The sequence below is a fragment of the Coffea arabica genome, chromosome 6e (assembly GCF_036785885.1).
Source record: "Coffea arabica cultivar ET-39 chromosome 6e, Coffea Arabica ET-39 HiFi, whole genome shotgun sequence".
Taxonomy (NCBI): Eukaryota; Viridiplantae; Streptophyta; class Magnoliopsida; order Gentianales; family Rubiaceae; genus Coffea; species Coffea arabica.
Genome location: NC_092321.1, coordinates 7,444,364 through 7,465,611, shown reverse-complemented (window position 1 = coordinate 7,465,611; position 21,248 = coordinate 7,444,364). Strand labels below are relative to the sequence as shown.

Sequence of the window (21,248 nt, the reverse complement as noted above, 5' to 3'; positions counted from 1 at the left end):
TGTCTCTCTCTCTCCCTTTTTTTTTTGTGGTATATATGACCATTTACTATGTTTTGGGAAACAAAAATTGATAGTATTTACAATGAACCAAATGGTAAGCTATTAGTTTAGTGGTTAAGATTAACACACCAAAAAATAAAATTTTGGTTCAAATCTTCCTCTTCCCCTTCTCAAGTTCTACTTTTTCCTTGTATTTTTTTTTTTAAATCTAAGTGGTAAGTTGCGTAATTGCAATGGCATGAAATTGTGAGCCAAGAACAAACAGTAAACACCATAATCTTCCTAATTATTAATTTTTTGCCTTTTTACACAAAAAAATTTTCCCAATCAGTATTTGTGTGTCATAGTAACAAATATTTTACAAACAAAAGTAGTATAATTCAAATATTTGGAAAATGTTATTTAACACTTTTTAAAAAACCTCAGACACTCTTTTCTTAGTTTCACATTAGATGAAGTTTAAGAAATGCCTGTTTTACATTAGATAATGTTTAAGGAGTGCTTGAAGTTTTTTGATGAATGCTAATTTCATTTTCCAAATATTTGTCTAGCGCATCTCAAAAAGGGAGAACAAAGTGTAATAACCAAAAAGATTAAGATAGTTTTGATTCGTTAAAAAATAAAAAACTTTCTGTTGCCAAATGCCATTTCCAAAGACCTTGAAGCGGTCTCTATGGAAATTCCAAAGGATTGGGGGGTGAAATAGGAAATAAATGGAAAAAAAAAAAAACAAACAAACAAGAAATAAGAAATAAGCTCTGCAACAACAAGCCTATAAATTCCCCGGTTTTAAATTTGCCTAAATTTACATGTCATAATCCCACTGACCAGTAATAGAAAAGGAAATTTCATCGTATTCTTTTCTTTTATTTCACTCCTCAGATCTAACAAGATTTCAAGAATATAAACAATACAGACAAATCTTTTTTGATACTTATGTTGTATATATGTAGATACACACAATTTAGGATTTTGGATGCCGGGGCTTGCTCAGTTGATTCTAAGATAGTAGAGATAGTTGTTAAAAGTAGAAACGATGCCTGTGAAAACGACATCGTATAGAGATCGAACGCATGAGTTTGAGAGTTTAGTGGAGAAGCTCAAGAAGCCATCCTCATTATCACCGGCTTCCACTGCACCGAGTAGCAGTTCGGGCGGTGGCTTCGATGGCAACCCCACATCCGCACCTCAGGAGACGACGCGATCCGCTGCTCCGATTCAGTCGGAGTTCAACAAGAGGGCATCCAGAGTCGCGTTGGGGATCCATCAGACCTCGCAAAAGCTATCTAAGCTTGCCAAATGTTAGAAACTGCTTCTCTGCTTATTTACTGAATTAGGTGATCATTACACTTAGTTTCGGATTGGATTATCTAGTTATATCTGGTGTTTTAAGTAATTTTAATTTTACGTAAAGAAATTGAATCATGAGATCAATACAAAATTATTGGAGAATTATGAAATTATATGGCAAAAATTGATAAAACAATTATGCTTATGCACTGCAAGATGTTGAGAATTTAAACGATTGATTTTGATTTTGTGAATTTTTGTTATTATAGGTGGTTGATATATTTAACTTTGGTTTTTCCAACTAAGTTATTTTAGTTTTTGAATTATATGTTAATCGAAAAACAAAAGTTGTTTTGCACTAAGAAGCAATATAGGAGTTGTTTGGAGGAAAAATCACTTATCAAAAAAAAAAAAAAAAGGTGGATGGAGAAACAGAGAAATTCTGATGAGCAGCCAGTCAAGTATCAGAAACTAGGTCCATTTATTCTTGTTATAAAGTACTGTGCGTCTGGAAAATAGATGGAGTCGTCCATATACAGTTAAATCCATCCCTAGTTTGAAGATGACTGGCCATTGGCGGTGTTAGGATTTTAACTTATTGTTCTATGCAATAGTTATGTCATGCAATGAAGGCAACTACATGATTTAGAGTCGGATACTTTTGCAATTACCAGAAATCTGATGTGATCTTTCTCTCACGGCACCATCTATTGCATCAAAAGTCCACATGTTGGGTTAATCATGTATGTGAAATACCTGGAAAATAACAAGGCACTTGACATAATTTTAGTTTTCACAGTGGCAAAGAAAACATCAGTTTTTGATGATCCAACATTGGAGATCCAAGAGTTGACTACTGTAATCAAGCAGGACATCACTGCACTAAACTCAGCTGTAGTAGACCTTCAGCTCCTATCCAACTCCCAAAATGAGGGAAATTTGTCTAGTGACAGCTCTGCTCATTCAACCACTGTTGTTGACAACTTGAAGAATAGCTTGATGACCACTACAAAGGAGTTCAAAGAAGTCCTTACCTTGCGAACCGAGGTGTTTTGTCTGTCAGTGAAGAAGTGCTCTACTACTGCAGATGTTTTTCATTGCTAAGCGTTTGAGTTTTTTGGTTGTAGAATATGAAGGTGCATGAAAACCGGAGGCAGTTATTTTCTTCATCTGCTTCAAAAGAGTCTTCTAATCCGTTCATTCGCCAACGCCCATTAGCTACCAGGGCAGCTGCTAGTGCCGCAATATCTCCCCCTCCGTGGGCCAGCGAGCCCAGTACTTCATCCCAGTTATTCCCAAGGTATATAGTCAAACCTTGTTAAGCCTGGTTTTGAGCTTCTTAATGTTATTGCATAACAAATATATGAGCTTATGGAGGTTGGGTCTAGTCCTCTCAAACTTTGGTAAATTTCAACTGTTTGGTAATTGACTGATTCACTTCTGAGGTTTTTCAGTGCCAACTATTTGAAATTTTTGCAAATTAAATTTATGTTAGCTAAATATGCTAAATCTGGTTGACATCTACTTTCAATCAAGAATGCTCATTGTGAAGTCTTGGCTGGTAATGAGTATTTTAGCCCTTTAAATTGTGGCATTGGAACGCTCTTGGAGGCAAAAGGTTCCTCTTTGCCACTAAGTTATTGTATACAAGCATCTAGAAAGTTAGCACTATCCATTTGGGATATCTTCATTGACATTCTGAGCTGCATCATGTTGTACATTATAATGAAGAACGTGTATAAAAGCTGTTTGTCTTGGCAAGAATAATTAATTGCAGAACTTTTTTAACCAAATTTTCCAGGAACCAGGCAGAAGGTGAATCACATTCATTGCTTCAACAACAACAAAGTCAACAGCAGTTGGCTCCATTGCAGGACAATTTCGTTCAAAGCAGAGCCACTGCCCTTCAAAATGTTGAGTCAACAATTCATGAGTTGGGCAATATCTTCACCCAATTAGCAACAATGGTTTCTCAGCAGGGTGAACTTGCAATCAGGTTGGTCCACATTTGTATTTTCACACAAATGCTTTTCAGCAAAGAGCTCATGTTTTTTGGCTACACAGCATTTTTATGTGTCCTTTGCTGTGAATTGATTTGTTATTTGAATGAGGCTGGTGGATTCAGCTCATAGACTATTATGCTGATGTGATTTAATAATTTGACCACTGCATCTTTTCATGAATTAGAGTCAGTATGATCTCAATAAATGGTCAGCGGTGGTACGTTGATCGGCTTAGAAAGGGTTTTAGAATTCCCTAAATTACTGCTTAACGGACTTGGAAACAAGATTACTGCTATTCTATTTCCATGTGGACTTTATTTCATGATGCTTCTTGGAGGAGAAAAATTGAGCATTTTATTGATTTTATACTTCATATGAGTGGCAGAATTGACGAAAACATGGAAGATACCCTTGCAAGTGTGGAAGGTGCACAGAGCCAATTGATGAGGTACTTCAACAGTATCTCCTCAAACCGATGGCTGATGATCAAGATATTCTTCATAGTGATTCTCTTCCTCATGATTTTCTTATTCTTTGTTGCTTAAGATTACGACTCAATCTTATATGATTCAAAGGAAAGCTGTTATACTTCTGTTACTGCAATTCTTTAGCCAGCTATGTGCTCCCCTCTTCTCTAATCTTGAAGGTCCAAAAGAAGATGATATATTGATTCAAAAGAGACGGAAAAGGATTGAACGGTTATGCGTATGGAGCAATTTCGTTATGTCTGTGCGACTCCTTGCAATCCAAACTTTTGAGGCATGCTGGCTCTAAAACTATTTGAGGTCCTAGGCCTTACATTTCTGTGTAGCTTGGCTTGTGCCAACTGAAGTAGTGTAATTTTCATCCTTAGTCTGTTTCTTTTAAGCTTGTCATTCTGTTTGGAGCTTAGAGAACATTCACGTACTTGGTTCTCGCAGAAATTATATGTTTTCAATTGCTTATTACCTAAATTTCACTGGGGAATTACGATTTATAACCAAAAGTTCAACTAGCTTGATGGAGCTTACTAACGTAGATAACTGAAGTCACTCTCAGCCTCTAAAAATATGTAAAGCTAGACAACTGCCCAAGGTTATTAAATCAAGGGTAAAAAATAAAAAATCCCCTTGTAGTAAATTTAATATACAGAAAAGTCTTCCGTAGTTTTAAAATGTATAAAATGACACCTCATGCTTTCAACTAAATTATAAAGATGATAAAATGTGTTAAAATTAACAAAAATAACTTGGAATCTAAAAATAAATTTTTTATACCTAACTTTTAACAGGGTATTTTTGTTAAGCTGTCTTCTGTTTAATTATATCAGGGTATTTTTGTTATTTTGTTCGTCCCCGTTAATTTTAACAGATTCCGTGATTTTTACAATTTAGTTTAAAGTATGAAATGTTGTGTTGTATGTTTTGAAATCACAAAAAACTTTATGTATATTAAGTTTATCACAGAGATTTTTTTGTTTTTCACCTTTAAATCAGACGTGATATCCATTTACCCTGCGCAAATGCTAAAAGATCAATGCTCGATTAAGGTGGTATATTTCAAAGAAATAGGAGATGTTCTGCTAAACCCTTGATCAATGATAAACTGATTAGAATATGGAGTAGAACTTTCACAGACACTGGAGAATGGAAATTTGCTAGGCCTAAAACTAAAAGACTAGGAGGCCAAGGAGGGAAATGGGGCAGGTCCCTGCACGGTTAACGGTCCAGATTCCCCCTCAAAAAATTGTGCGGCTGAGATAACAAGTTGTAACTCGATTTCCGCGCTGTGTGTGGGGCCCACCACTATCTGTTGTGAAAATACATCCTGTGAAAAAAAAATTACACGATGTACAAAGAAAGTTACGCGCAGTTGATAATGATAAAACTTGCCAGGGACGGTTGCACCTGCAACCGTCCGTGCCCCGAGTCCGCCAAGGAGCAAGAAGCAGCACTCCTACAAAATCTGCCTAGCCGTTACGATCACGTTGTTCGCACCTGACCCCACCTGGCTCCAACATCTCCCAATTTCAAACTTAAAATATTCAGCGGGATTTCAAACTTTCAAATTGAAATATACTAACGTCCCAAACCCACATTTCCGATAGAGGATAGCAATTTTTTTCTTTTCAGAAGCAGAAAAATGGCTTCTCTAACCCCAGGAATCCTCCTGAAACTCCTCCAGTCCATGAACTCCGCCACCCGCGTCACCGGCGACCACCGTTCTCCGCTTCTTCAAGTAATCGGCATCGTTCCAGCACTCTCCACCTCGGATTCCCTCTGGCCCAACCACGGCTTCTACGTCCAGCTCTCCGATTCCCAGAACTCCACTTACATTTCACTCTCCGAAAAGGACACCGATCTCATTCTCGCTAATAGGCTACAGCTTGGCCAGTTTGTCCACGTGGACCGCTTCGTCTTTGAATCCCCTCCGGTTCCACGGGGAGTAAATCTCCGACCGATTGCGGGTCGCCATGCTTTCATCGGATCCCCTGAACCCTTAATTGCCCGGATCTCGTCGTCTAAGAATGGGTTTGTGATCCAGCCCGCATCGGATTCCGACCACCCGGTGGCAGCTTACTTATCAAAAAATGGGAATTTTGGGGAGGGCGAAGCGAAATTGAATGCTACGGAAAAGAATGTTGAAGCTAATGTTGAAAAGAGGAAGGCTGTGAGGCAAGTTTCCACTGCTCCCAAAGAGAATGTGAATGTGAACGTGGTGCTGGATTCCGGAAATGAGTTGAAAGGATCATCTGATAAGGCCCCACAAAGGTTTTCGTCGCCGGCATCGGCTAGGCAGAGGTCTATTTCAGCTGGGAGAAAAACCGTGGTTGCCGAGAGGGATCCATCCCCAGCAGGGAAGGCGAAGCGTTCGGCGTCACCCGTGCCGTCAAAGTGTGCGGTGCCGAGCCTGGTAGCCGCAAAGGAGGAGAATCGGAGGAGTTCAAGGGAGGCGGCGATAATCGTGCCCTCGAGGTACCGGCAGCCGTCGCCCACGGCTGGGAGGCGGCAGGCCAGTCCTGTGGTGGCGAGGCGGATGTCTCTATCCCCTGGTCGGCGGTTGTCCAGTGGGCTTAAGGTATCTCCAGCTGTAGAATCGTCTGGGAAGAAGAAGCTGGCTACTATTGCTGCTGGGATCTCTAAAGTTTCTGAAGCACTTGTGGCGACTACAAAACATAGCCGAAAGAGCTGGGACGAAGGGCCAACTGCGGCTGGGGCTAATACTGAGCATATTAAAGACAAGGTTGGGACAAAGAATAAGCCTGATTTTCAAGCAATTTTGAGAACTCAGGTCAGTCATCGTCTCATTATAGCAAAAATAGCACCGATTGTATGCTTAATTGAATTAACTTGCAAGGTAAAACGTAGATAATACTATAGATTTAATAAATAAGGGCGTGTCGATTGTCCAGTTGTAATTTAGGAATCAACATTATAATGTTCTTATGCAGTAGTACACAATTTGTGCTGTTATCTAGGCTGCTATATCAAGACGATTAAGTGATGTGAGCATGCTAAGTCATGATGATCTGTCACATGATGAAAGAACAAAATCTGGTGCAGTTGAAAGTCCTTCCGCAATTGAAAAGCAAAATGGTGAAGCTCCAGTAATCACGGTTCATGACAAGAAATGGACTGATGGCAGCATCCCACTCAATGCTGTCTCCTCAGAACTGGGTAGGCTGGGCAAGGTAAACTCAATCATTTATTGTGCTGGTACAATAAATTATTCGTTGGCCTCAACCATAAATATCCAACAGCTTTGCTATAACAACGACAAACAAGATCATGTAGAGTGATATTCAAGATTGTCTTTGTACAGGAGGCTATGCAGAGAAGAGTTGTCGCTTCTGTAGCAGCAGCAGAAGCCTTAGAAGAGGCCATCACCACCGAGTCTGTCGTGAGGAATTTGAGGTAATTCTTATCCCGTACTATGAACATCAAGCCAAAGCTTAGCTAATGTGCTGTTGTTCGTAAATTCAGTCACATTTTCATGGTTCAAGAGGTATTAGACAAGCACAATTTCAATAGTTTAGGATATTGATACACAACTTACTTGGCAAAGGCATGAACCTGTCTTGATTTATGTTATTTGCAGAGGTTGGCATAAAATGACTATCCATGATGCATTATACATTGAATGTTGGAATAGATTGTACAGCCATATAATACAAATGAAGGATTTCACCTTTTACTTTCTGTGTGGAATTGTTTGGCTTAATCTTTTACCTTTGTCATCCACAGCAAGTTTTCAGATCTCTGTTTGTTGTCAAGGCCTGAGAATCCTTTACCTACCATCGACCGATTCATGTCAGTGTATGAAGATGTTATGAAAGCAACAGCAGTTGCTGAATCAGTTGCTAGTAATCGTAGTACGGAAAAATTCCTCGAAACTGTTCCAACAGAGCATGCAAAGTCGAGTTCCCTTTGGGTAGAAGCTGCTTTGGCGACTGATCTTGAAGTTGTTTCACTCCTGACCAGTCAAAACTTTGAGACACTGGAGAAAAGTTCATCGAAGCAAGCACCTACTTCTATGAAGAACAAGGCGCTAGCTTCTTCATCAGTTAGTGGAACATGGATAAGGGGTCATGGGATGAATGCAACTTTTGATTTTGCCAAAAAGTTGCAAGCAGAGATGCAAATATGGTTTGTAAAGTTTGTTGAAGAGTCCCTTGATGCAGGTTTCAGGGTGTTTGAGAAGCGCTCTCCTGCAGGCAATGAAAGAGGTGCAAACAACTGTGGCCCTATTGCTGCAATTCTTTCACAGCTGAAGCGAGTCAACAACTGGTTGGATCATGTAGTGTTGAAACGGGATGAGCTGCTAGTCGAAAAAATCGAGCGCTTGAAGCAAAAGATTTATGATTTTGTTATTCAGCATGTGGGAACTACGATAGAACACTGAAAGCCCTGGTATCTCATCTTGATTTTCTCCAAGGTTTCCTCTGTCAAATAGAGATGGATTTTTTTTTTTGTAATTTAAAAAAAAAAAACATTTTCATTCCAAGAAAATGAATTTATTTGTTCATCCTTTTCCTCTTTATTTGGTAAAAATTTGAATACTGCAGCAGGCGCAAGTGGTTTATGGTTTCAACAGTCTCTGGTGCAAGAGATGTAGCTACTGTAATTACTATGTTGAATTGTTGATGCGGATCCTAATAGGGTACTAGACCTTTAGAACCATGATAATCCGCAAAAGGCAAGCACAACTTTATCAGGGTTGATGTATAGGCGGAAAAAAGCATGTTTCACATAAATGCATTATGTTTTCTACCCCCCCAAAAAAAAATCATGCTTTATCTTGGCTTTCGTGTTCTTTTTTCTTGGATAAATAACTTTAAAAGATACTTATTACATCAGGAGAAATAGGAATAGGATCATTTGACTAATCAGTAATCATAGGGCCTTCCATCAGCAACATGTTCTGTATCTAGTTTCTGACCTCTCCATCCAATGCTCAAAATCCCAGAAATATGTAAGCAGTTTCCAGTAAGACGGTTTGTTGTTTCTTGTTCGTTTTGGGTCATTGGCGAACTGGCAATTGTTCCTCCTTTATTTGTTATGTAAATGTTCACTTGTTTATTGTCCTGATAACTGGGCTGAGTTCCGTACACACGATTAAGGGTTACAAGTTGATCCATAATAAAAAGGACCACAGAAAAAAAAAAAAAAGGGAAAAAGTACCAAATGATCCACTAACGCGGTAATAATGCAATAATATTGAAGCAGGTTTTCAGCAGATGGACCCTCAATTTGACATACCCACGTCAAACAACAATAACAACAATAATGTATTCTGCCTTTCATGTCTAAAATTCAATCCAGGCCAATCCAATCTATCCAAAACCCAATCATCCCCAACCCAATTTCTCATTTGTTTATTTATCCCAAAACAAGACAATGAACCCACCAAAACCCAAGTTATTTATTATTGGTGCAACAAACATTTAGAAAGGCAGCATATCACAGAACCACAACACCGACCTGAATAGTGAAAATACAATCCATCAGAGCAAAAGAGGAAGAAGAACCAAAAAGACATATTTGCTGCATATAAAAACTCTCTCATGCTTCCTTCCCAACTCACTCTTTGATTCATTACACTGTCCACTCTGCACCTCAGTGCCAGCTTTCTCCAACCCTAAAACGTAACCGACCACTTTCCTCTATAAAAAAGCCCCCACCCATCTTCCTCCCCAACCAAAACCCGCATTCCCTTCTTTCTTTCTTTCTCTTTTTTTTCACCTGCCAAAACCATTCGCTTTGCCAATTTCTCCAACAACTTCGCTCTTCACTCCTCCATTTCAATCCGATTAATGCCCCTCTAATCTTATCAAATAATACACTGCTAGCTCCCAATCATCAAATCATAATCACTCAACCCCCTCTCGACTTGTCTCTACTATAATTTCTCCGTATCTTTTGACATCTTTTTCGTTTTGATTTTTTTTTTCCTTTTCGTGTCTTGTTTCCCTTCTTTGATTCATTCATCATTTCTTTTGTCGTCTCAAATCGGGGAAAATGTAATTGAACATATCAAATTCATTTTGGAGAAAAACTGCTGAGTTTTTTTTGGTTTCCCCGCATCGCCTCCTCGGTTCCAATTGGCCTTGTTAAATTCCAGATTTTGATCTTCGCCGATCTTCAGCTGGATCGCCTTGATTTGGCTCGTTCATATATAGTTGCCTGCTGCTTGTGAATAGATAGATATAAGGCATATGTACAGATACAAATAAACATAGGCGGAGGTACATTAAAAAGAAAAAAGATAAAACGGATTATACATAATTAATTCCACAAGAAACAGGGCGAGACTTTGGAAATCACAGCATCTCGGAGCTGATCAGTGCTAGCTTATCAGGAGGCTTCTTTTTGTGGATTGATTAAAATTGTGACTTGAAAAAATGGTGGGAGGTGGGAACAGGAAGGATGATTTAGTGATAAGCAACAATAACGTTTTTGCGGCCTTGGGAACTCTTAGGAAGAAGAAGAAGTCGGAATCCAAAGGGGGGAAGACTCCCGCTTCTTCGTCTTCTTCTTCCAAGAAGCAGGAAGCGAAGCAGCCTGAGTCTCAGGTGTTTTGGGCCCCGGCTCCATTGACGGCCAAATCGTGGGCTGACGTCGACGATGAGGATGACGATGATTATTATGCCACCACTGCCCCTCCCCAGTCTGTTTGGGGCACTGCCCAGCAGGATTCTCACCCCATTCCAAAAGACAGCTCCACTCCTCTTGAGGTCTCATCTCAAGTTTGCTACAGTTTTCCGACATCCTTTTTTTTTTGTTACTTTTTGTTTTTTTTTCTGTTTTCACTTATATCCGTTATAATTGGCCGTTTCGAGCAATGGTTATTTACTGGTGCCTGGGTATGTTATGAACTGCCTGCTAGCAGTAAGTTATAAGTTCTGGAGTTTTGAAGAGCTTATTTGCAAGGCATTCCTAACGTGAAATTTTAAAATACAAAAGGAAAGAGGTTGATGACATAAAGTACGGCAAGTCTACAAATTGATACGTTCCAGGCAGAGCTAGTGATATAATCAATGATCTGGATTTTATTTCTAAGCCCCGGTTTTAAGTTATCCTCTAAGTCTGTCGATGGACTCCTAGATTGCCAATGCATAATGCTAAAGTGCTTCTGCATTTGCATCAATTTACATTTTGTGCTTCACACCTTGCTTGATAGAAACATTATTATGTGATGTTTTATGAGTCAAATTTAGTATGAGCTTTAGAGGATATTTGAAGTTTGAAATGTATAAACCTTTATTTGAGCTATCTCTTGTTCCTGCAATTTAGTTTTGACATGTAGGTTGCATTTTGTTGAGACATTTTCTTTATCCTGACCAGTTTTTGTGTTTCAATCAATAATGCATTGCCATGCATTTGCATGCTGAAATGGAAATGGCGCCATTTTTTGTGTTTCAATAATGAGGGTGCATTACCATGCAATTGCATGCTGAAATAGAAGTGCCAATGCATTACCATGCAGTTGCATGCTGAAATAGAAATGCTAAATACAAATAAATGCACAAGCGTGTGAGTGTAAAATTCTTCCTTCTTCTTAAAGTGCTCTTGATAATTTTGTCCTTGAGAGTACGTCAAAGATTTTTACCAAATCCCTTTGAATGTTCCTGTTGTCTCGGTGATTAAGATTTTGTCGACACTTCTATTGTTCTGCAGATTGAGTTAATCATGTTAATTGTCATGGCGTTATATTGTCTCATTTAAGATCAAATGCTTGTCTGGAATACTTTGTTGGTTGCCAAATGGCTGTTGCTTTTATTGTTCTGATTGTCTCGTATCTGTGGGCTACTTGTTCTTACCAATTATTTCAATTGATTTGCTTCGTAACACGTAATAATGACAGAACATCATCTTGTCTGGTTTGCATTATGTCTCACTATAATTTTGGGATGGCAATTGAATAGGATTTAAAGCTAATATCCTCTGATACTTGGACCAGAGTCACCCGTTCGTAGAGTCCACTGCTTTAATGAACTATTGCTATCCCTTGCGCTTTCTTAAGTGCCTTTTCCCTTAAGCTACAAGATCATTTTGCTATGTTCCTTCAATATTATCTTAGACGCACCCCATCTCTACCCTACTTGTATATCTCCGTTGATTACATTTTGATTTTTCAAAACAAATAAAAATTTTAGCTCTCAGTTTAGTATACTAGTATGCTACCATTCCTAATTGTGCGTCATTCCCTTCTTTCCTTTTCTGTTAGCCCTTTCTCTGTTCTGAGATGCTTTTCATATTGCCTCTTAATGATTCTAAGGTGATTTGTTTTTCACTCCTAATAATTTATAACATTTCCAAGCAGAAGTAAACTTGAACAGCAGATTTCAGAACGTGGGTTAGTTATCAGGGTGTAATGAAATAAGAAAACTTCTAGTTCCCTGAATTTGAAGCTCTCCTGGTCTTATTGATTGAACACATATGAAAAGCTTATAGTACTGAGTTTGAGTTATTATAATCTGGAAGGGTAAAATGTATTGTTTGAGTTACTTCTCAAGCAGCCAATTTCTTGATTGCAGAGTAACCCTTTTTGTTTTCTTTTCCTTTTGTGAGTAGTTTGAACTACTGTAATGACCAAATCCAATAACTTGTGTTAGGAAAGTGAAAGTGAAGAAGGCCTTGATGAAGTTGATGATGACAATGATGAAGAAAATGAACATGAACCTGAAGTACATGCTGAGAAAGAGTCAGTAGTTGAGAAGCCTGCTGAAATTGTAGCACCTAAGGAGTCAGAAAGGCAGCTGTCGAAGAAGGAATTGAAGAAAAAGGAACTTGCTGAACTGGAAGAAATGCTTGCCCAATTTGGATACAAGCAGCCCAAAGACCAAGATGCATCCCAAGGTAGATTTTGTATTTTCATTTTCTTTGACCATTTTATAAAATGCTCTGGCAAAAACTACTTGTGCACATCGATACTTGAGATAAAAGTGGTAAAAAAAGTGGGTAAGTGTTGAAATTGTTATGGAATTTTAGTTGTAAGGATGAGATGTACTGCTACATCCCTCTGTCTTCTTTAGCTATGAACCTGTGATTAGTTCTGCTTCCATCATTGGCATGCATAATAAGCAGGGTGGGTTGGGGGGGGGGGGGGCGAGGGGAGGAGGGAATAAACTAATTTTGGTAGCCCAAGTCCCAAATGCTATTGTGCGAGTCAGTTTGAATTGTTTGGAGGCAGAACAAATTTTTAACATAACCATTTTAAAGAGGATCTTTTGTATGCTAATTCTATGGTTATTACTGTCAATACAGTATTAAGTTTTTTACACTTTAGATCTGATATGTATTTTTGCACTTGCATTGGCATTCGGCGTTGCAGTTGGAAACATACAAATATTTCCATATTCTTGCTGTATATTGACTTCAATTAGTTCAACTGTTCTTTGAATACTCTGTGTTTTGATTCATATTTAACTACTTGTGCTCCTACATTCAGAAATTTCACAAGATAAGAAGGTGGACGATCTTAATGAGGATAAAAAGCAGAGCAGTGCTCCAGGGGAGAGCAAAAGCGCAAAGAAGAAGAAAAAGAAGGATAAATTGTCAAAGGAGACTAAAGAACAACATGATCAGCCCCATGGAAATGAGGTTGAAAGTGGAGCTGTTGAGAACCTTGGGTCTGTAAAAGCAGAGGACAGGCCATCTGTAGATGTGAAAGAGAAGATGAAGAAGCTGGCATCTATTAAGAAGAAAAAGTCTAGCAAGGAGATGGATGTTGCTGCCCGAGCTGCAGCAAGTGAGGCTGCTGCAAGGAACGCAAGGATAGCTGCAGCAAAGAAAAAAGAGAAGAGCCACTACAGCCAGCAGCCCCCACGGTAAACTGTTTTGGAGATTGAATTGAACATGTATTCTCTTGTTCAATTGAAAAATGCACAATAAACATGAGAATCTGATTACATTGAAAGGACTCTTGACATTTTACAGTTTTGGATTAACTTGAGGGGAAAATTAGGCTCAAAACTAGGTTTACTAGATTCTCATTTTCTGCCTTGTTGTTCCCTCACATCACATTCCTGCTGGTAGGTTTTTGTGTAAATGTTTCATGGATATTTACAGATTTTGAACCTTATGATCTTATCAGTTCAAGATGGATATATGGAATTCTTTTGCTCATCTTTTTCTGTCGGATGCTGCTAATGCATCAAGTGAACAAGATCTCTACAAATAGCTTACCTGAGTCTTGCGGAGTTATAAAATTAGATGTGTGTGTGTGTGTGTGTGGATGAATTCAGCTTCTTGACTGGTAAGCGAAGTAACAAGGGCTTCCTACCGGAAGTTGGCATCGTCTTCTCATATGTTTTTGAGGTTGTAATAATGCTCCTGGTTAGCAGCAAAGGTTGATCAGCATCTGGTATCTTAATTTTGACAGTCATGCTGTCAAAATTTGGATGTGGCAAGGCATTGCGCTCATAGGCGCATTGGAAAATTCATGCTTTAATCAATAGTGTCCCAACTCCTTTCAAGAGGCATTTCCTTCATCGTCGCTCTTATGTACTATATATTTTTTAGTAAATTTAGATTTTCTTTTTCCGCTCCCGGCATTAGCTTGTGCTCGAAGTTGCTACGGCAATTTTCCTTTTTTTTTTCAGGGCAATCAGGAAACAAAATAGCGGGCAATGACAAGCAGACTGATCGCTGCACTTGCTCAGTTTCTTGTCTTTTTTGCTTTTTGATACGCTAGTCGGTTGGGACTAAGGAATTAGTAAAAGCCTCTAAATCCGTTTATGTACCATTTTCTCCAGATTAATCTCTATGACTAAGAGTCGGTGGTCCAACTCCGCGTTTTCTTCTCTTGATGCTTAGTAAATCTTCCTCAAAATCCCTCGAGTCGGTGGTCCAACTCCGCGTTTTCTTCTCTTGACATCATTGCTTACTAATTCTTCCTCAAAATCCCACGACACTCTCACGCCGGCTAATGGCCTACCAAAACAAAGAAAAATAACTTGCTTTTTTCTTTTTTTTTGGTTTAAAAATGGAGTCGTCCTAACGACTCTCTTGTAGCGAACCCGTTTATATTTTATAGTATACTACTAGTAGTTTCTTAGGACCTCGTTTTATGTGATCCAATTAGGTATCTCCAGAATCATTTTTGCCATATAATCAGACTGGTACGGAGCTTTGTCAGTTGTCGCCCGCTCCACTCCTCCTTTAGCCTGTGCTTCCACTGATAAAATATCCCGACAAGACAAGTGCTTGCCGCTATTTCGGGCTCATCCATCCATCCATCCTCTATGGGTAGCGTGAGAGAAATTAAATGATCCAAGATTTGGAAGTGCTTCCTTGACCTATTTGTGGCTGAAACTTGAAATCCCACTTAGAGACAGGCGTGATATTTCTTGGACATGTGGCGGATCGAAATCCCGCACAGACAACAAAAGCTGCATGCAGTTTTTTTTTTCTTTTTTTTTTGAAGGAAAAACTGCACGGAGTACGACTATCACTCTCGCTCGATGAGCGATGACTTGAAGCTAATAAATTCTGACGACAAGCAAGGGAAGTGGAGCCCGTTCGTTTGGGCGCACTCTCCAGTCTTATCATCGAGATCAATGCACTTCTATGATGTGGCAGCATGTATAGTTAGATTGTCAGATTTTATTATTGACTTTTCGTAACAAGGCGACTGTACTTATATTCTACTCAATTTATATATATATATATATATATATACGTATTAATAATAATAATTTTTTTATATTTATTTTATAATTAATTCCCTTATATTTATATGTTTTTTATAATTAATTTTATATTTTTAAAAATTTAATACCTGAAATACATTTTAACGAATGCCCGTAAAACATACGTCAGACGGACCGTTTATTATTATCAAAATAATTATTTTTTGGGTAGGATCATCTGGCCTAGCTTTGCCTAATCTGAACGAAATGAAAATGCATCAGATCCTACATAAAATGTGAGTTATGGACTAGTATATGCTGGGAATCTTATAATTCTTAAAATAATAATAAAAAAATTCTTCGTGAGGCTGAGGCATTACTAAAGGCAGGTGCTTTTGCTTCTGGGAATTTGAAGCTGAAGTACTTACTACATGGTTTACTGTTAAAGAATATGTAAAATTCCATCTTTATCATTGTGGAAAAAAGTTTTTTTTTTTTAAAAAAAAAAAATGAAAGGAACTAAGAAAGTAGAAGCAGAGTCACTCAAGAATTCTACCATTACATCGGGTTCATGAAAACAAAGAAGGGAGAAGAAATTTAAAGAACCTTCTCCAACATGTTGAAGGAAACTTTGCGGTCGCACAGCTGCCTCTTATCTTTTATTATTGTTATTATCCTAAAACTAAAATTCATAAGCGGAGAACTAAACTAACCGACTATCATACTCTTGAGACTCCATTATTTCCTTAGATGATGTCTCTGCTTGCATGTATTATTCTCTCGATGGCTGGTAAAGGGACTTAAAGTAACAACAGCGCAATTACTGCGGATCCCGCAATAACAAGGCTGCTTTGGCACAACTTCGCTCCAGCAATGCTGCTGCTTGCGGTTGGCTTGGTGTCTGAACTCGATGATGAGCTTGAAGAAGATGGAGATGTTGATGATCCAGACGATGATGAAGAAGTTGAAGCAGAAGCTGGAGGAGAGTTTGTTGTTGATGAACTCGTGCTCGAATCCTTACTCGCTGCTTCAAAAATCTTTGCATCAGGTGAATCTGGTGCCAAGTTCAGTATAGCTGCCAAAAAAAAAAAAAAAAGAGTTTCAAAAACATCAACGAACAACATTATACTGATTTGCATCAAACAAGTTAGTCTGAATTGTCCGTAACGTGCTATTTTTAGCAACGAGTGAAGTGTATCTTTCTTTGATGAAAATTGATGGAGAGATTACATGGACAGTCGGAGACTTTTGCATCAATCTTGCAAGCAGAAGGCATTTTAAGAGCCAAAGTGGTGTTAATGGGGAGACCCATGGAGGGATCGGTGCTCTCTTTGATGAGAACACAGAGACACTTTGGTTTAGCACTCTTGACTTTCTTGGTGTCCTCACAACACTCTGGAGTGGGGATCTTCTCATCGCCACTTACATAGGGAATGCAAGCTGCAAGATTGGTAAGCTGGTCCGCACAATCCTTCTCATCCTCTTGAATTGTAGCCACTGCTACTATTGCCAACGTGGCAATGCAAATGCAAATCATGGAAAGCTTCGATTTCATCCTCTCCATTTCACTCCCTAGATAGCTAGCTAGTCCCGTCTACAACCTAGGATGAGCCTGCCTAGCTCGAGTGTAGAGAACTTTGTTCGTTGTTGATTTGATGAATCCTACCAATTCCTAGTGCACGCGGGCTAAATATAGAGTTCGTTGAGTTGGGTATTTATTGTTTTCCCATCCCTGTCTTAATTGAGAAAAGGATGGGGTGGCCTCCTATTTGAAAGAAAGATTATCATGTCGTCCTGCAATGATTGAAGAACCTGTGTGTTCATTTGCACAGATTTATGTATTCTGGCTGTGTGGATTTCTACTGGATACAAATAGTTTGAAAAACTCGGGGAATTAATGGTTTAAAACCCTATCAAATGAGAAAAAAAAAAAAAAGAAGCAATTGCCAAGTAGAGAAAGAAAGGTAGGGAGGATTTGGTACACTTCTACTTGCAGCAGAAGAATGTTCATTTGGAATGTTCGATCCTTTTTTCAAAAGACATTGGCCGATCGGTCCAATTAATAATGTGTTTTGTTTAGAATGCCACAGCCCTGTATTGTATTTAGAACGTTCTCAAGAAGGTCTCTCATGGATCAGGCAAGCACGACATAGAGTGAGCGCATCATGTAAATCCACATCTATGTGAGATCGGCTCCGTCGGGTGAAATTAGGTTTGGCTCTTGGTCGGATTTAATTGAGTAACTCATTAAATCTATTTAATTAGTGGGGCTTAAGTTGATAGATTTGGGATTACTCATTAAGACCCATTTAAAAAAATAATTTCAAATTCAAACTCAATAATTAGTGGGTTTTAATTGGGTAAATATATATAGATTTTTCACCAATGAGACAACTGTTTTTAGAGTTTGTCGAGCATATTTATTGTTATCTTTTTCTATCATTTTTTTTTTTTTGCCTTCTCTTTCTTCTTCCCTCGTTTCAAATTCAAGCAAATTTTTTCAATTGTTGTGTTAATTAACTTCTCTTGTTAGTACCTAAAACTATTTTCAACTTCTATGGTATGGCATTGCATGTAACTCATCGTAATCACCATTTTATGTTATGTGCAATTTTTATTAATTTTTTTCTTTTCTCTTTTATTTTGGATAAAATTACTTATTTACGACCTTGATATGCCTTTTGTTTTTTCTAACATAATAAATTGTAATTTGTTATTTCTTATTAAACAAACGTGTAGAGAAAAAAACATAGAAAAAATTTTAAATAGAATTATAAATGGATAACTGAATAATTTACAATTATTCAAGATCATACTCATTTATGACTTGTCTACTTTGACACCTTTATTATATGACGGATATAAATGGATTGATTCAATTACATTCATCAAATCAAAACTTGTTCAAACTTATATTTTTTTTTTTTGTGGGGGGTGGGGGGGGGTGGCTGGGGGTGCAAATGTTGTTCTCACGGGAAGTTGATTGGGCAAATGATTTCTTCTAGTAGTTGTGTGCTGATCCGAGCTGCCCGTGATACGATCGTCAGCGGCGGTCACTTCACATAACTTCATGGAGAACAAGCAGCATTTAAAGCACAACAGAGGAATGGATGAAACATCATGCATTTACACCACCTTTGAGAAATGTAATTCCGCCTTCCAAGAGAAGACATAACTCTTTATCTCCAACACCCCACAAAAAAAAAAAAATAAAAAATAAAAGACACAACTGCTGAACTTTATGTGATTAGGATTCCCACTTCCCGAGAACATAATTTACCTCATTCCAGCATTTATTCAGGCATCCCGTAATTACCGGAGGATAAATAATACATTACAGTCCGGTCAAACTAAACATTTGTAATGCTTGGCCAGTGCCGTAAGAAGGTAAAAATTTGTTAACAGATGTTTCAAATTAAGATCTATAAGATCTTTTGCAAATTTACGGGAAAGTCTCAAGTTTGAATCTTCATTCCCCATCCTCAAATTTGTTAACAGATGTTTCAAATTAAGATCTATAAGATCTTTCGACGGGTTTGTTTGGATTGCGGTTTATTTGCCAAAATATATTTGCTTACATCATCGTTACAATTTCCAACACACATTTTTATCTTCCCAATTATCTTTTTATCTTACATACATCACATCACAAAAAGTGTTACAGTAAAAATATCTCTAATAATTCACAATTCAAACAAACTCAATGATGATGAATAGTAAGATCATGCTATATAATATATATATATTCAAATTTAAAATTTAAATAATTCATACATGACATATATTCATAACTATTAGTGTAAAAAAATTACTATACTATCAGTATTATAAAAAGTTAATTTTTATTTATTTATATATGTAGATTCTCTCGTGTTTTAATCTTTCAGTTCGATAGCACATGACACTAATAAAACTCATTACCTTTCTTTGCAATTGATTGCTAGATATTTCCTAGCTATTCCTATTTCGTGGGCTGCATTTGACTCAGTTTTTATTATTAACTACACACCGGAAACTTTGATCTGTTTAGCAGCTGATTGTGGAATCAAATTGACTGGATTCATATTTTTTTCGTCAATATTGTATGTGATAGTATTGTTAAATCATGACTTTAATCTATGTTTCATTAAAGATTTGACGAGTTTAAATAATCGATAGAGAATACCCAATAATTAATCTAAAATTGCTACGCACTCTATCTATTGTCATCCACAGGGAAAAAAAAGAAGAAGAGAGAAACAGGAATCGTATTAAATACCAAAATGGATCCAGTCAAAGTGACTAAAATGTCTTGACTAGTAGTCTGGTAGGCGTGTGGTCATATACATGGAAGCGATCAACGGCCTTGTTCTCTATTTCTCTTCAAATTCGATTAAGTCTCACTTCCCCCTAAAACAACAAAAACACCCCAAAACCCAGGCAAAAAAAAAAAAAACCCATTCCCCATTTCTAAAAGACATTTTTGAATAACAAGTCAGTACACCATCACAGGAGTTACGTCTCTCCTTTAGTGAGAGCAACTTTCTCTCTCTAACCTGAGAGCTCTCTCTTCCCGCGTGAAAGTTCAAAATTTCCCAAACCTCAAAAAACCTAATATCTCCTACACATTAGCGATCTTCCTCGACTGATTCAAACTTTGAGTGAAAATGTGTGCCGATCATAATCATATACCTAAATAGGCCTTGCTTTCCGATAAATAGTAATGTCTCCAGATTGATTAGGACTGAGTTTTTTTAAGTTCGGAGGGCTCTTCAAACTCATCTGAGCTTGGTCTAGACCAGCTGCGTAAGTGTCTTTCATTACCTTGTGACTGAGTTTGCCGTGTTGCTGTAGTTGCAGGTTGAGCTCCATTACCTTGTGCTGTAGTTTGCCGTGTTTTTTTTTTTTTGGTGAACTTTTGCGCAGCTGATGCTCTTCGACCTTATTCTGTTCTGTGTTTATTTGCGTTTTTGCTTTACTGCTTAGATTGGTCAGTTTGCGTTTTCGCTTGGTTGTATTCTATTCGATTTGGTTTTGATTAAGTCTTAGCTCATTGTTTCTCTCTTGATCTTTTTCGGCTGAGGCTTGCTTGATCGCTTTGTTTCTCATCAAGTAGATCTGGTTCTGTCTAGTCATTTCTGTTGTGCAGGCTTGTTTCAGGAGGTAATAGCGACTTTGTGGGAAACTGAGATTGGGGCAAATAGCTGAGGATTTGGAAGAGGTGCTAAGGAAGTTTGTGCTGTCTGAGAAGGAGGCGGGTGGAATACAGATAGATAGTGAGGATGTCAGTCAGAGTACGGAAGAGTGTAAGAGAAGTATTATTGGGAAGGTGTTTGGGGACAAGGTGGCTCATATAGCTGGGATTAGGAGCTTTGCTAATAACATGTGGATTTTTGCGAAAAATCTGAGGGTGATGGAGATTGGAATTAATAAGTTCCAGTTTATATTTGACTCTTTACATGACAAAGAGAAGGTATTGGGGGGGAGACCATGGGTATATGATAATCAACCTCTAATAATAGTACCATGGAGGGAAGGAGTTGAAACAAAGGAGGAAGTATTTACCAAAACTTGGATATGGATGCAGATCTGGAATTTACCTATGCACTGGATATCTAAGGAAGCGGGAAAGAAAATAGGAAAGGTATGTGGAGCTGTCAAGGAAGTTATAGTTCCGAGTGGGGGGGGGAAGAGAAGGTAAACATCTAAAGGTTCTGGTAGAAATTGATTTGACTCAGCCTTTACTAAGGGGAACAACAGTAAAAATGAATGGAGTGGGGAGATGGATAGATTTCAAATATGAGAAGTGCCCTGACTTTTGTTACTGTTGTGGGCGTATGGGGCATAATGAGAGGAATTGTAAG

General features: G+C 38.1%; 4 protein-coding genes across 4 annotated transcripts; 3 read left to right on the top strand and 1 right to left on the bottom strand.

Moving 5' to 3' along the window:
- Positions 1 to 681: 681 nt before the first annotated feature.
- On the top strand, positions 682 to 4,246 carry LOC113696172 (syntaxin-32-like). Its single transcript, XM_027215546.2, has 5 exons — positions 682 to 1,301; positions 2,090 to 2,337; positions 2,418 to 2,590; positions 3,092 to 3,286; positions 3,679 to 4,246. The coding sequence occupies exons 1-5, from the start codon at positions 1,037 to 1,039 to the stop codon at positions 3,836 to 3,838; spliced, it is 1,041 nt and encodes a 346-aa protein (XP_027071347.1). The 5' UTR covers positions 682 to 1,036; the 3' UTR covers positions 3,839 to 4,246.
- Positions 4,247 to 5,256: 1,010 nt separating this feature from the next.
- Positions 5,257 to 8,363, top strand: LOC113695154 (uncharacterized). Its single transcript, XM_027214153.2, has 4 exons — positions 5,257 to 6,563; positions 6,751 to 6,963; positions 7,095 to 7,186; positions 7,517 to 8,363. Exons 1-4 carry the CDS (start codon positions 5,415 to 5,417, stop codon positions 8,172 to 8,174), a joined length of 2,112 nt encoding a protein of 703 aa, XP_027069954.2. The 5' UTR covers positions 5,257 to 5,414; the 3' UTR covers positions 8,175 to 8,363.
- Positions 8,364 to 9,467: 1,104 nt separating this feature from the next.
- On the top strand, positions 9,468 to 13,900 carry LOC113697257 (uncharacterized). Its single transcript, XM_027216804.2, has 3 exons — positions 9,468 to 10,506; positions 12,388 to 12,631; positions 13,224 to 13,900. The coding sequence occupies exons 1-3, from the start codon at positions 10,174 to 10,176 to the stop codon at positions 13,604 to 13,606; spliced, it is 960 nt and encodes a 319-aa protein (XP_027072605.1). The 5' UTR covers positions 9,468 to 10,173; the 3' UTR covers positions 13,607 to 13,900.
- Positions 13,901 to 15,944: 2,044 nt separating this feature from the next.
- LOC113695473 (non-specific lipid transfer protein GPI-anchored 14) lies at positions 15,945 to 17,277 on the bottom strand. The gene is made up of 2 exons (XM_027214589.2): positions 16,636 to 17,277; positions 15,945 to 16,480 (listed from the first exon to the last, which is right to left on the bottom strand). The coding sequence occupies exons 1-2, from the start codon at positions 16,967 to 16,969 to the stop codon at positions 16,206 to 16,208; spliced, it is 609 nt and encodes a 202-aa protein (XP_027070390.1). The 5' UTR covers positions 16,970 to 17,277; the 3' UTR covers positions 15,945 to 16,205.
- Positions 17,278 to 21,248: the final 3,971 nt, after the last annotated feature.